The sequence below is a fragment of the Lissotriton vulgaris genome, chromosome 10 (genome assembly GCF_964263255.1).
Source record: "Lissotriton vulgaris chromosome 10, aLisVul1.2, whole genome shotgun sequence".
In the NCBI taxonomy this organism is placed as follows: domain Eukaryota; kingdom Metazoa; phylum Chordata; class Amphibia; order Caudata; family Salamandridae; genus Lissotriton; species Lissotriton vulgaris.
In genome coordinates, this window is record NC_141698.1 from 550952091 (window position 1) to 550965968 (window position 13878).

Genomic DNA, 13878 nt, shown 5'->3' on the forward strand with positions numbered 1-13878 from the left:
CATTCGAACTCTACTGGACAATGGAAACACAGTCGCCCTCATCCTCCTCGACCTCTCTGCAGCCTTCGACACAGTCTGCCACAGCACCCTTTTACAACGCCTCAAAAACATCGGAATACAAGGAAAAGCACTTGAATGGATCACCTCGTTCCTCGCCGGAAGAACCCAGAGAGTCCGCCTCCCACCTTTCAAGTCAGAGGCCACCGAAGTCATCTGTGGCGTACCACAAGGATCCTCACTCAGTCCCACCCTCTTCAACGTATACATGAGCCCCCTCGCGGCCATCGCCCGCCAACACAACCTCAACATCATCTCTTACGCGGATGACACTCAACTGATCCTTTCTCTCACCAATGACCCCAGCACCGCCAAAACTAACCTACACGAAGGAATGAAAGAAGTTGCCGAATGGATGAAACACAGCCGTCTGAAACTGAACTCAGATAAAACAGAAGTCCTCATCTTAGGTACATCCCCCTCTGCATGGGACGACTCTTGGTGGCCGGAAGCCCTTGGAAAAGCACCCATCCCGACAGACCATGCACGGAACCTAGGCGTTATGCTGGATTCTTCACTTTCAATGAACAGACAAGTCAGCGCCGTCTCCTCTTCCTGCTTCAACATTCTTCGCATGCTCAAAAAAACATTTCGCTGGATCCCCACCGAAACCAGAAAAACAGTCACCCATGCTCTGGTCACGAGCCGACTGGACTACGGAAACACCCTCTACGCAGGTACTACCGTTAAACTCCAGAAAAAACTCCAACGAATCCAAAACGCCTCAGCCAGGATCATATTAGACATCCCGCGTAACGAACACATCTCTGGTCACCTGAAAAACCTCCACTGGCTACCCGTCAATAAGAGGATCACTTTCCGACAAGGCACTCTACGAAATCGGACCAGAATGCCTCAACTCACGACTGTCCTTCTACACCCCCCCCGCCAACTACGATCCTCCAGCCAAGCCCTCGCCACTGTACCTCGCATCAACAAGACCACCATGGGAGGTCGATCCTTCTCATACCTGGCGGCTAAAACATGGAACTCACTTCCCACTTACCTTCGCCTTACCCAGAACCACCTAGCATTCAGAAAGCAACTTAAAACGTGGATATTTGACAAGTAATCCTCCTCCCCTTCCTAAGCGCCTTGAGACCCTCTGGGTATGTAGTGCGCTATATAAATGTTATGACTTGACTTGACATAAGACAGTAATTTCATCAACAAGTCTGAGTAGGCTATAGACTACCCAAACAGATTCCTCAAGGAGGCCTGCCCTACTTGAGTATCGGCCCTGGAATCAGATTCGAGACAGTAATGCCTCGTAAAGGTATGAACCGATTTCCAGGTTGCAGCCTTGCATATTTCTGACATTGGAATGTCATGCAAGAAAGCTACTGTAGCGGCTTTCCCTCTAGTGGAATGCGCTTTGGGTAACCCCAACAAAGGCTTGCCTGCAAGCTGATAGGCCAATTTAATGCAAGAGTCAATCCATCTGGAGATGGACCTCTTGGCCGCTGGAAAACCTGTCCGCATTGAACCATAGTTCACAAACAGTTGATCTGTTTTCCTAATCCCTTTAGTCATTTCCAAATAGAACTTGAGCACTCTCTTAAGATCTAAGGAGTGAAGTGACCGCTCGGCTGGGGTCGTAGGATTTGGAAAAAAAGTAGGGAGGGAAATGGACTGATTTATATGAAAATCAGAAATGTCTTTAGGCAAGAAAGATGGATGAGCCCTTAGGACTACTCTATTGTGATGGAAAACAGTATATGGCTCTTTCGCACAGAGCGCTTGTATTTCGCTTACTCTGCGCGCAGAGGTAATCGCCACCAAAAAGGGCGCCTTCCAAGAGAGATGTTGCAAGGAGGCCTTGTGGATGGGCTCGAAAGGAGGTGACATTAATCTGGATAGAACCAGGTTCAATTCCCATGGAGGAGAAGGGTTTCGCACAGGGGGATACACTTTTTTCACCCCTGGAGGAAGTCCTTAACCCCTGGAACCTGAAAGAAAGAAATCTGATCAGGAGATTTTCTGTATGCTACTATGTCTGACAAATGCACCCTAATAGAAGTGTACTTAAAACCAGCAGTTGCCAGGGAAAGGAGGTATGGCAAGATGACGTCCTCCTGCTCTTTAGTCGGAACTAAGTGATGATCCCTACACCATAAGTAAAACCTTTTCCACTTGAACGCATAGGACGCTCTCGTGGAAGGCCTCTTAGCCTCCTTTAAAATGTTAATGCATTCGGGAGGCAAGTTCAAATGTCCATATTGCAGGACCTCAGGAGCCATGATGTTAGGTTCAGTGATGGGAGGTTGGGATGCATTATCCTCCCGTTCATATTGCTCAACAGGTCCGGCCTGCAAGGGAGTTGTCTGTGTGGACACACAGACAGATGTAGAAGGTCCGGGTACCACCACTGCCGCGGCCAATCCGGAGCTATCAGGATCATTTCCATGTTCGACCTAAGGAGCTTGGAAACTACTCTCGGAATCAGAGCCAGGGGAGGAAACGCGTAAGCGAATGTCCCTGACCAATCCATCAGTAGAGCATTCCCCTGCGTTCCTGGCCGGTGGAACCTGGACGCGAAGGCGTGGCATTTGGTGTTTTCGTCGTCTGCAAACAAGTCTATGGTTGGACGACCCCAGCAACGAAAAAGCTCTTCTACCACTTCGTCGTTTAGCACCCAGTCTGGCTGATCTTTGAAGTGCCTGCTGAGTGCGTCTGCTTTTACGTTCAACTCGCCTGGAAGGTGCACTGCCACTACTGTGAGGCCTCGAGAGAGAAGCCAATGCCAGATTGTCTGAGCCTCTCGAGAGAGTGAGCGAGATCTTGTGCCTCCTTGTTTGTTCAGATAGAACATGGTGGTCGTATTGTCCGTCTGAACTAGGACTGAGTTGGACTCTATCGCTGGAAAGAAAGCTTTGAGAGCCAGGAATACCGCTCTGAGTTCCAGCATGTTGATGTGGTATGTCTGCTCCTGCGCAGACCACTGGCCTTGAATTTGAAGCTGACCCATGTGCGCTCCCCAGCCTTGCAGAGAGGCATCCTTCACTATAGACTGGGGGTGAAGAGGTTGGTGGAACGGTACCCCCACCTGTACATTCTTTCTCCAAGTCCACCATTTGATGGCATCTTTTGTCGCTTGGGAAAGAATGATACGATCTTCCCAACGTCCTGTCGCTTGGTCCCACTGGTCCTCTAGAGCCTGCTGTAGAGGGCGCATTCTCAGCCTGGCGTTTGGGATGAGAAAAATGCAGGACGCTATGGAACCAAGCAGGGAGGCTACTTGTCGGGCTGTTGGAAGCCGAGACTCTAGCAGAATCCCACATTTCTGACTCATGGAAAAAAGTCTCTCCTCCGAAGGAAACGCTTTTCCCAAGCTTGTGTCCAGAACGGAGCCTAGGTAGTGGATGGACTGTGTAGGCCGCTCGACTGACTTCTCCAGGTTCACATGGAGGCCGAGCCTGTGCAACTGGTGCAGGCACAGTTGCAGATCGTTACCTGTACCGGAGATGGGCCTTTTAGGAGCCAGTCGTCCAGGTATGGGTAGATGAAGAGACCCTTTTTGTGAAGAAAAGCCGCCACCACTGCCATGCATTTGGTGAAGACTCGTGGTGCGGACTTGAGGCCGAAGGGTAGCACCTTGTACTGGTAGTGTTTGTTCCCTACGACAAACCTCAAATACTTGCGATGTTGTTGAGCAATAGGGATGTGAAAGTACGCATCTTGCAGATCCACCGAACACATCCAATCTCCGGCTTGAAGATGTGGGCATATTTGGTGAAGCGCTAACATGCGGAACTTTTCTCTGATGATGACTTTGTTTAATAGTCGCAGATCGAGTATTGGTCTGAGCTTGTCCTCCTGATCTTTTTTGGGGACAAGAAAGTATCTGGAGTAAACTCCCTTTCCTCTTTGAGTGGGAGGAACTTCCTCTATCGCTCTTTTTTGCAGTAGGACTTTCACCTCTCTTCGGAGCAAGCTTAGTTGGTGAGGGCAAGAGCTCTTTGGAGGAATGCTCTTCGGAGGCGCACGGAAACGTAGCCTGTATCCATTGCGCAGTATAATCAGCACCCACTGATCCTTTGTGATGCTGACCCACTCTGCCAGGTGTTGTGAAGCACTTCCTCCCACTGGAGTGGGTAACGGCGCCAGAGGAAGCCACTGCTCAGGCCTTTCCTCCTCTTCTGGTGTTAGAGGATTGTTGGTGACCTCCTCTACCTCTGTTGGCTTTGCCTCGAAACTGGGATTTACCCTGGTTTTTACTTTGGGACCACTGAGGGGTTTGAACCCTCTGTTGTGCCCCTCTTCCCCTGTTGGTCTTGAAGCAGCGTTTGAATTCTTTTTTCTTTTCCAAACCCACCGCTTTCACTGTATCTAGTTCCATCTTCATTCGGGTCATTTCTTCGTCAGCATGTTCCCCGAAGAGAGCGAAACCCAAAAAGGGGAGATTAAGGATGCGATGCTGAGCATCCGGCTTCAGACCTGTAAGGCGCAACCAGGCCGACCTCCTGGTACAAACCCCATGTGAATAGGAATGTGCCGCAAGTACTGCACCATCAGCAGCCGTGCTTATCATCTGATTCGCCACCAGACATCCTTCTGCCACAGTCTCTTCAAAATCCTGCTGGTCTTCCTTTGGCAGTTTGGATTTGAACCTTTCCATGGAGTCCCATAAGGCTCTGTCGTATCGACCCAGAAGCGCAGCCGCACTTGAAACCTTAAGAGTGGATGCAGCTGAACTGCAAACCTTGCGACCCCAAGAGTCTTGAGATTTGCTGTCCTTGTCTGGTGGGACTGAAGAGGAACCGGCAACTGCGTGCGTCTTCCTCGCCGCTGCCACAATTACAGAGTCTGCTGGAGGGTCAGATTTTACAAAAACCGGGTCAGAAGAGGCCGGTTTGTATTTCTTCTGAATGCGGGCTGGCACCGCTCTGATAGCCGCTGGAGTTAGGTAAACCTCTTTGACAGGATCCATAATCCCCGGGACTAAAGGCAGCAGTGGACGGGAGATAGCTTTTTTGTGCAAAGTATCAAAAATGACTGTTGTTGTAACCTGAAGGACAGACATTTCAATGTTCAGTTTCAGTGATCCTCTTTGCAAGACATCCAGATACGTGCCAATGCCATCCACTGGGGAGGATCTGGACGTAGGACTGTCCGTCAACGTAGGGGAGTAGTCCCTCTTGGAAGACCTGGTAGAAGAGGTAGATGAAGTAGACGGAGTTCGTCTACGGTGAGCACTGTGCCTCCGCTCCCGCGATCTTTTTGAACGCTCCTCCCGTCTAGGAGAGCGAGATCTGACCCGATCTTCTGACCGAGGTCTTCTTCTGGGAGATCAGGATCTTCTGGGAGATCTGGTTGGCGTTCTCACAGGTGATTTGCGCCTGGGAGGACTACGCTTGTCCATCTCCTCTACAAGATTCTGAAGAGGAGACCTGTGTTGTGGGCTGGCATATTCTTGCATACGTTTGGTAGCCCCAGAATTTCGCCAATGTTCCAAAGACTTGTACCATCTAGGTGACAGTCTGACTTGCTCAGCCGAAGGATCTGGCCGACGCTCAGGAGATCTGCGCACAGGACTTCTGGACTTTGAAGATGTAGTTGAGGAGCCAGAGGACCGTGAAGTGGAATGACGGGAAGCTGACTCCGTTACCATGAACGCCTTCGGGGAGTCGGCGGGTTAAACAATCTCGACTTCGAATGTCTATGTGAGGATCTATGGTCTCTCGACGTCGAGCGGCGATGACCAGCCGTCGACGGAGTTCCCTGTCTCGACGTCGAGCGGCGATGACCAGCCGTCGACGGAGCTCTCTGCCTCGACGTCGAACGGCGATGCCCGGCCGTCGACGGAGCCCTCTCTCTCGACGTCGAACGACGATGTCCAGTCGTCGACGGAGGTTTCTCTCTCGACGACGAACAACGATGACCAGTCGTCGACGGAGCTCTCTGCCTAGACGTCGAACGGCGATGACCGGCCGTCGACGGAGTTCTCTGTCTCGACGTCGAACGGCGATGACCAGCCGTCGACGGAGTCTTCTGTTTCGACGTCAAGTGCCTGCGCGACGGCGGTGGAGGGGTATTGGACACCCTCGACGCCGAGCGTCGACGAGACACTGACGGAGACTGCGTCCTCGACGCCGATCGACGAGTTACTGTCGACGGAGGAGGGCTCTTGGTCCTCGACGCCGAACGCCGCTTCTTGGACGACGGCGGAGGGGTCACACTTCTCGATGCCGGTCGTCGCCTGGATGACGACGGTGGAGGAGTGACCTCCCTCGACGCCGATCGTCGCCTGGTTGACGACGGCGGAGGGTCCTTTGATCTCGACGCCGACCGTCGCCCGGTTGACGGCGGCAGAGTCACATCTCTCGACGCCGATCGTCGCCCGGTTGACGACGGCGGAGGGGATCTCGATGACGGAATTGGATCCTTCGACGTCGTCGACGTACCTGTTCTTCTTTTCGGCGGCGAGCCCGCCGTCGACTGCCTTTTTGATGCCAAACGATCCACCGGTGGTTCTATCCTCAGCGCCAAGCCTGACGCGGAGGCTGAAGGAATGGAAGACCTGTGTTTTGAAGATGTTTTAGTCTTCTTGGAACTCTTCTTCCCCGGAGACCTTCCTCTGGATGACCTATGAGCCAGGCCATAGATGCGAATTCTCTCCCTGTCTTTGAGAGTTCTTCCTGACAGGTGCTTGCAGTGAGGACAGGTGCCTGGATCAATTCTTCAGGCAGACACAGGATACAAACATCGTGGTTGTCTGATTTTGCCTTCTTGTTACCACAAGAAGGACACTTATCAAAAAGTGAAGGCATTTTCCACTGAAAATGCTCAGTAAACTGACTAAAAAAGGCAGTTCCTTACTTGACAAGATGAAAAATGTCAAAGTAAGTGAGCAATTTTCTGTCAGAAAAACAGAAATTAGTGGAGCTGTGTAACCAGGATCCTTCCTGAAGGAGCCGGAAAGAACAACTGACCTAACTGTCACCCCTGAGGCATGATGGGATACAGGGGGTCAGGGATGCCTTAAAGGCTCGGTGTCAGTTTATTGCTATGCAGCTACAGGTTAGCTTTTCGGTCTTTTTAGACTGTGTGTTTGCAATGCAGCCTTGGAGCTTCCTATGCTTCCATTGAGTTATGAGAATTTCTACTGCTTTTTGAGCATTAAAACAGTTTCTAAACAATCTTTGGTGTTGTTTCTCATGTTTCTAATGCTTATTGTTCATGTATGGTGGAAATTCTTCACAGCATATTTCAGCTCTGATGTTATTTGGCTGCTATTGCATGTTTTTATATATATATATTTATTTATATATATATATGTATATATATGTGGGGCACATATATGTGCGGGAATATTCTAATGCTTATGACTATTGATGAGGATCCCCTGGAAGAGAACTTATAACACTCAATGCATTCCGGGTCATGTGACCCTTGCTCATGGGGTCTCGGTAACAGAACAATATATAGTTGTGCACCGAAAGAATCCCAACAACGCAAAAATAAATCTGACAACTGTAAAACCTGTCAGCGTGACTCATACATGTAACTATACCTTGCTGCAGTGCATATATAAAATAAGAACCATGATAAAAGCCTTCGTAAGATCACTAATACAATCCATGTCAGCAGCTTTCATAAGAATTGTAGTTAGAATAGATTGAAATGCTCGTCTGGGATTTGAATTAAGTGTCATATAGATGTCGGTGTCATTCACATGTGTATTGACTTCATTTATATAATACAAGACATTGATAACTACTATAGCTTTTCCTTTGATTCTTCTTTTGTTTCAACTTATCAAAGTAACATCATGGAGACGGAGATAGCCTTGTTCAAATTTATACGAAACATACGGCTGAGATATTTCTTCAGTGTTAAAGAAATTCCAATCCAGACACAAGAATGATCCGAATACAAGGAGTTTAAACTAAAAAGCTAATTTATGGCTTCTGTGTCCCACAAAACATTGGCTTCTTTTGAAAGGCAGGTGAAAAATTATTTGAAATCAGTGAAATTTGAAGCCAAAGCTCCCAGAAATGTAACCAACAAAGAATGGAGTACCCTTAGATCACTGGCAGATAATTCAGAAAAAATCTTTCAATCAACTGATAAAGGGGGAGCTTTAGTAGTTATGAATGCCTCGTATTATTTAAATAAAGTCAATACACATGTGAATGACACCAACATCTATATGACACTTGATTCAGATCCCACCAAAGCATTTCAATCTATTCTTCATAAAATCCTCACGAAAGCTGCTGACATAAATTGGATTAGTGACTGTACAAAGGCTTTTGTCATGGATCTTATTTTAAATACACACTGGAGAGAGGTATAGTTACATGTACTATATATGCTGACTGGATTTACAGTTCTCAGATGAATTGTTCGTAGCTGTGATTCTTTCAGTGCATATACACAGCTATATATTGTTCTATTACAGAGTCCCCAGATGAAGGGTCACATGACCCAAAATGCATTGGGTATTATAAGTCAATGCTTGATGAAGAAAATATATTTTCTGTATATGATACAAATATCTAAATTGTTAGAGTGAATATGATGAAGCAAATTCATATAGAATGAAGAACTGAGGGAAAAATGAATAAAAAGAAAGTTAATTGACTACTTTGAATGATAATTATTGTTTGAATTCAGCAAATATTGTATGAAGAACCTGCGGGTCGTGGTAAAGTGCATCTGGGAGCTGGCAAGTGGGATCACTAACAGCACATATGTGAAAATGTTAAATGTGCTTGTTTTCTCATATTGATACCGACAAGAGCAGGGGTGAAAATTCTATATAATCGTCTACATTCGTTAGATCTCAATCCCTCATGGAGAAGTAGTGGGGGCTTCAGAGAGTTTGGACCAATAATCACCAACAGAATTATTTTTCTTCAAGCAGTAGCTTATTAGTATCACAGTAGCCCAGAATGCCAAACAAATAAGTCATTATCGGTAGACATTTACAGTCATATATTTTTAATAAGCGCAACATAGGTATCTTCCCGATAATGTGGCCCCTATGTATGGGAAGTGACTTACTTTCTCAATGAGCTTACCCTTGATGAAAATGTGCCTGATTTTACATGTTTGTGGGCCACAGAATAAGTAGCACGTTTTTGCAATATTCGCCTCAATATCTAGGTTATCAATGAATGTAACAAATTTCTAGATTTGACCACTGAGACCATTCAAGAGAGCAAAACAGCTTCATCTGCTTATAGTAAAACCAGGATGGAGTTGAACTGACATTTGGCATATCCTTCCCTGATGAAAGCAAGAAGGCACTCAGGCCTGTATTGTATAGAAGGATGAAAATGTGGGCCAAGACACAACCTTGACGGATCTCCGGACCAACTCGAAAAGCATTATGCAATCTAACTCAGTCCTGTACCTTACTGATGTTGTAACTACACAGTATGAAGCGCGTAAGAAGTCCACCAAGCACCGGGCCAAATGCAAAACAGAAAGAATATTCCATAACTTAGACCATTTAACCCGGTCGAAGGCACTCCTGAGATCCATAAAGGAGAGAAAAAGTGCCCGATCTTACCCACTGTATATATGTTTATAATGAAGGGTTTGTTTAGACACTGTCCCTGTGTGCTAAGCCCCTCCCAAAAGCCATATTGAACCACTGTTATAGACTTGGTCTTTATCACCCAGCCTCCTATCCTATGCTAGGTTATGCAGCCAACTGCAGCGACCATTGAATCTGACAAGGAAATTGGCATATGGCCGCGGGGATCTTGTTTTGCACACAGATTATAACAGCTGCATGCCAGGAGGTGGGTAATTAGGGGCTGACTCCTGAATTTAATACATTTGTAATTATTGGTGCAAAGAATAGAATGTTTTTCTCATAAAGGCCCATAGTGACTCTCTCTGGGCAAGGAGCCTTAAGTGGCTATAATGACTTTGTGGAGCTCAAATCTGTTACCTAGTGGGTAAGATGGACGGCCTTCAGCCAGTAGGTCTTCCCTTTCTGTACCAAGGCAATAAATAGTTTTAAAGTGCTCCACCCATGAGTTTGCATTATCATTTGGTCCTACCCTCAGATTGACATGCATCATGTTTATCCAAATTGACAACCTTCCTTGGATGGGGCCAGGTATTATCATTGATTATAACTTTCCATCATGGTTTATGAAATTGTATGTCCAGTCAGATAGACAAAAGGAAATAGTCATAGCAATTACAATCCCAATAAACTTGCTTTCAGCTTGCCACTGAGTGTAAAGGGCCCATTGGAGAAGGGAATATCTGATTAGGCCATAGCGGATAAGGGTCTAAGGTTTAGGAGGTGGGGTGCGAACATCCTGACTCTGCTTGCCACTAACATTAGAGCAAACCTGAAATATATGTTATCTAAAGACCAATCTAAAGTTTCTATTGTTCACACTTTTGTCACATAAAAGCAACCATCATGAGCATCAATCAATCTTTACTCGCTAATTACATTAAATCAAGTTGTTAAAGCCTTCGACAGTTAAAAAGTATTTCAGAAAGTTTCAAACATTGTTTACAGTGCTGTTAATTAGCATATCTTGGAGATACTGCAAACCGGTCTCTGTACTCGGCAGTCCAGAGCGAATATTACCATAAAGGGCATAAAATGGGCTATTTAAAAAGTAACTTGATTCAACCAAGCCACAGAGCTCTAAAAAGGTCGTAACTAACATACAGAAAATTCAAAACATCAAATTGTAATATTTAAATCATAATATATATATATATATATATATATATATATATATATATCACATTAAGATTTTTTTCTGGTGCAGCATAACCCAGCTTTGATTTTCTTTTTCTTATTTTCTGTAGTCCACAATTATAAAAACCTTCCACCCTTCGTCCCACCCAATGCCTCCGTAGTCGCCTTCCATCTTTTCCTCACTAAGGTTTCCCATTCGGTTACTCTTGACCTTGATTTGCTTATTACAACCGCTCTTGAAGCTCTTACACACATTAATAAAGAAAACTGCTTTGCCTCTAGCGCTACACAATTTCATAAAAATTAAAAAATCGGAGATAATAGTTTAACATAAAATGTTTTTGATGTTTGGATTCCAGTGTTATTTATTGGTATGACTGGCTACCAGGTTAAGGAGTACCCTGACAGCGAATCAGTAATAAGTCTGAAGAGCATGTGTGCAATATTAATTGGCCTGATTATTAGAAATTGATAGCCAACATAAGCAACCAGGTTATGGATTTGCCTAACTCAACCAGACAAGATGTACTAAATCACAAAACTCAAATAAATGGATCAATACAATCATCTAAGCCATCCTAATGGGGTTATGGTGTCAACTGACCTAATAAAGTGGGATATCAAAGTCACCAGGCCAAATACAATGTTGTTAAAAAGTCACCTGACCAAAGTCAGCATGGCTGAAAAGTAATCAACAAAAGGGATTATTTTGTCATCAGAACTGCCATACACTACCAATTTAAGTAAAGCAACTACAGAATAAATTGCCTTGAGTGCTGAGTGACTATATTATTTATAAAGCATTAAATCTACGCTATGAGGATTCTTGGCAATAAAATATTACAGCATGACAACCTCAGCCCAATGATCGCCCAACTAGAAACAAAAAATAACTAATTTTCAGCTCTTTCCTAAAGGAAATAAGGCTACTCTTTTACTGAAGGTCAATAGGGAGGGTGTTCCATAGCTTAGGTGTCAAGACAGAAAGGGATCTACCACCTGATCTAGATCTTCTCACCCCAGGAACACCTGAAAGCAGTAACTTTTGCGATCTCACTGATCTAGTAAATGATTTCTTCAGAGAAACCGCTGAAAAATGTAACTTTTTCCAACATCTATGCCTTTATAGCAGTAACATAATGCCTTAAACTGGATCCGTGTCTTACAGCAAGCCAATGAAGAGACTTACCCTAAGGTCGACTTCTTTTCCAAGCAGATCATAGAGGGAAGCACCTTTGGAGGTAATCTCAGAAGCGAGTTGCCGGGCAGCCTTCAACTCCGTGATCTGGAATGAAAGAAGGATAGTCAGCAGCCTGTGTGACCTTAGCTTGTAAAACTGAACATTCTGCATGTGAAAAAAGTGATGTGAAGGAGCCATGATTGATATGCGGCTCGTGGTGTAGCTGCCCATTCCAACCAGTGTTGCAGTGTCATCGATGTGCAAGTCATTATTTTTAGTTTGGCACTCTTCTCTGCCAGCTGTGGCATGTGCATATGTCCTTCTCCTATTCAAGTTTGAGGAGTTATTGATATTCTTTGTAATCATAACATTTTGTTATCATCATTTAGATGTGCAAACCACAATTCACGTAAAGCGTCCCACCAAGGTATGAATTTGGAGTTTTCTCAAAAGTGTGTTGTGGTATTTATCTGTACCACAGTCTTAAAAGTTTTTGGCAATAATATAAAATCCATTTCACTTTTCAGTTTCTAATCAAAGCATTTGAACGTTTGCAATTGTTTTCATATATTCTGAAAATGGTGATCAGTGGGACGAGGGATAAGGAAGGCCAAGGCTACGGAGTTTGGTTTGCTTTTTTAGGGCACCTACGTTTTTCACAACTGGAAGACGCTCACAAATGGCGACTCCAGGAAATTAACAAACTTATAAGCTCTGTTGAAGGCTGTTTCTCTATTGAACTTCTCATTTGGTGGGCCTACACTTTAATAAGATGCAGAGAATGCAGACAAAGCCAGGAATGTGTCAGTGCTGTTCATTCAATGCCTGTGCATCCCAAAGAACTGCCCCTGAGTCCATGGATACTCACAACAGGTGGTGCCAAGTTCTGTGAAATACAACCAACAAGTCTTACAAATAAGAGTATGCGGAACAATGTGGAGGGAAAAAACTGAATGGCATCTGATATGCATTCCAACGATATGACACTTAGCTATTGTGCTTACTTTTGAGCCAAGATCAAACTTGAATTTGCTGCTGTCTTCGTCTCCCGCCTCGGAGCTCTCCATGCCTTTTGTCCTCATGGCGCTGTACAAAACAGACGTGATCTTCAGCAACTCCTTGACAGCATAGCCATCTGCCTGGTATAGCTTCTTAGTATTCAGCTTGATGTGAGCCTTTGTGGCCTGTGTGGATCAAGAATAAAGCAATAACAATTTTATATGTGACCATCATAATGCAAAAGAGCTTGGACCATGTTATTTGCTAACTCTGCCTATGTACAAATGGCCTACGAAACTCACAGACCAGAAAACATTTTCTTAAGATGACCCACTGCGTCCCCACTTACCAAAAGGACACATTCAGTTTACATCTTTCGCAATTTACTTTTGATCCCAGAGAGAACGTGCAGGAAGAGTACATCTCTCTTTAACAATGCTCAAACCTGTGAGTGACTCAAATACTCTACGCGAGATATCTTTCTACCATTCATTAATTTCTTTCTACACTTTCACATACTACTGCATATCAATAGATGCCGGTACAACTGAATTTTCCACCTTGTACTTTCCCTAATGGACAAGAGTATTAAACAAGATCTGTCTCTACTCTTACTCTCTTCATCCTTCTCTCCACAAACTGAGTTGGATATCAGAGATCCATCGCTTCAATTTCTTTACTTTTTTCGTACTTTTGTGCCAAAATTAATGCATTTGCATAGAGACTTGCATTTTGCTTCCCATGTTCGCGAATCTCTCCACATCCTCCTATGCTTCTAATGGGAAATATAGATGGCACTCTATTACTCCTTTATTTTGTTTTGCCTAAGAGCTCAGATTTAGTTTAGAGGAGATCAAGCTCTGGGAGTATTTCAGAGAAATGTTCAATGAAATTGGTTATAAGACATTAGCTTGACAATGGAATGGTACTACTTTTTCTATGCCTTCTTAGTCGCAAT

General features: G+C 44.9%; 1 protein-coding gene across 2 annotated transcripts in view; it reads right to left on the reverse strand.

Annotated features, from left to right (window-relative positions):
* The window catches only part of IFT38 (intraflagellar transport 38), a 963458-nt gene that overhangs the window by 652319 nt on the left and 297261 nt on the right, over positions 1 to 13878 (reverse strand). For both annotated transcript variants that reach the window (XM_086941404.1, XM_086941403.1), the window contains exons 4-5: positions 12926 to 13105; positions 11931 to 12026 (exon numbers count right to left, since the gene is read on the reverse strand). In XM_086941404.1, the coding sequence (XP_086797530.1) occupies positions 11931 to 12026; positions 12926 to 13105 (276 nt within the window). The remainder of the gene's footprint in view (positions 1 to 11930; positions 12027 to 12925; positions 13106 to 13878) is intronic.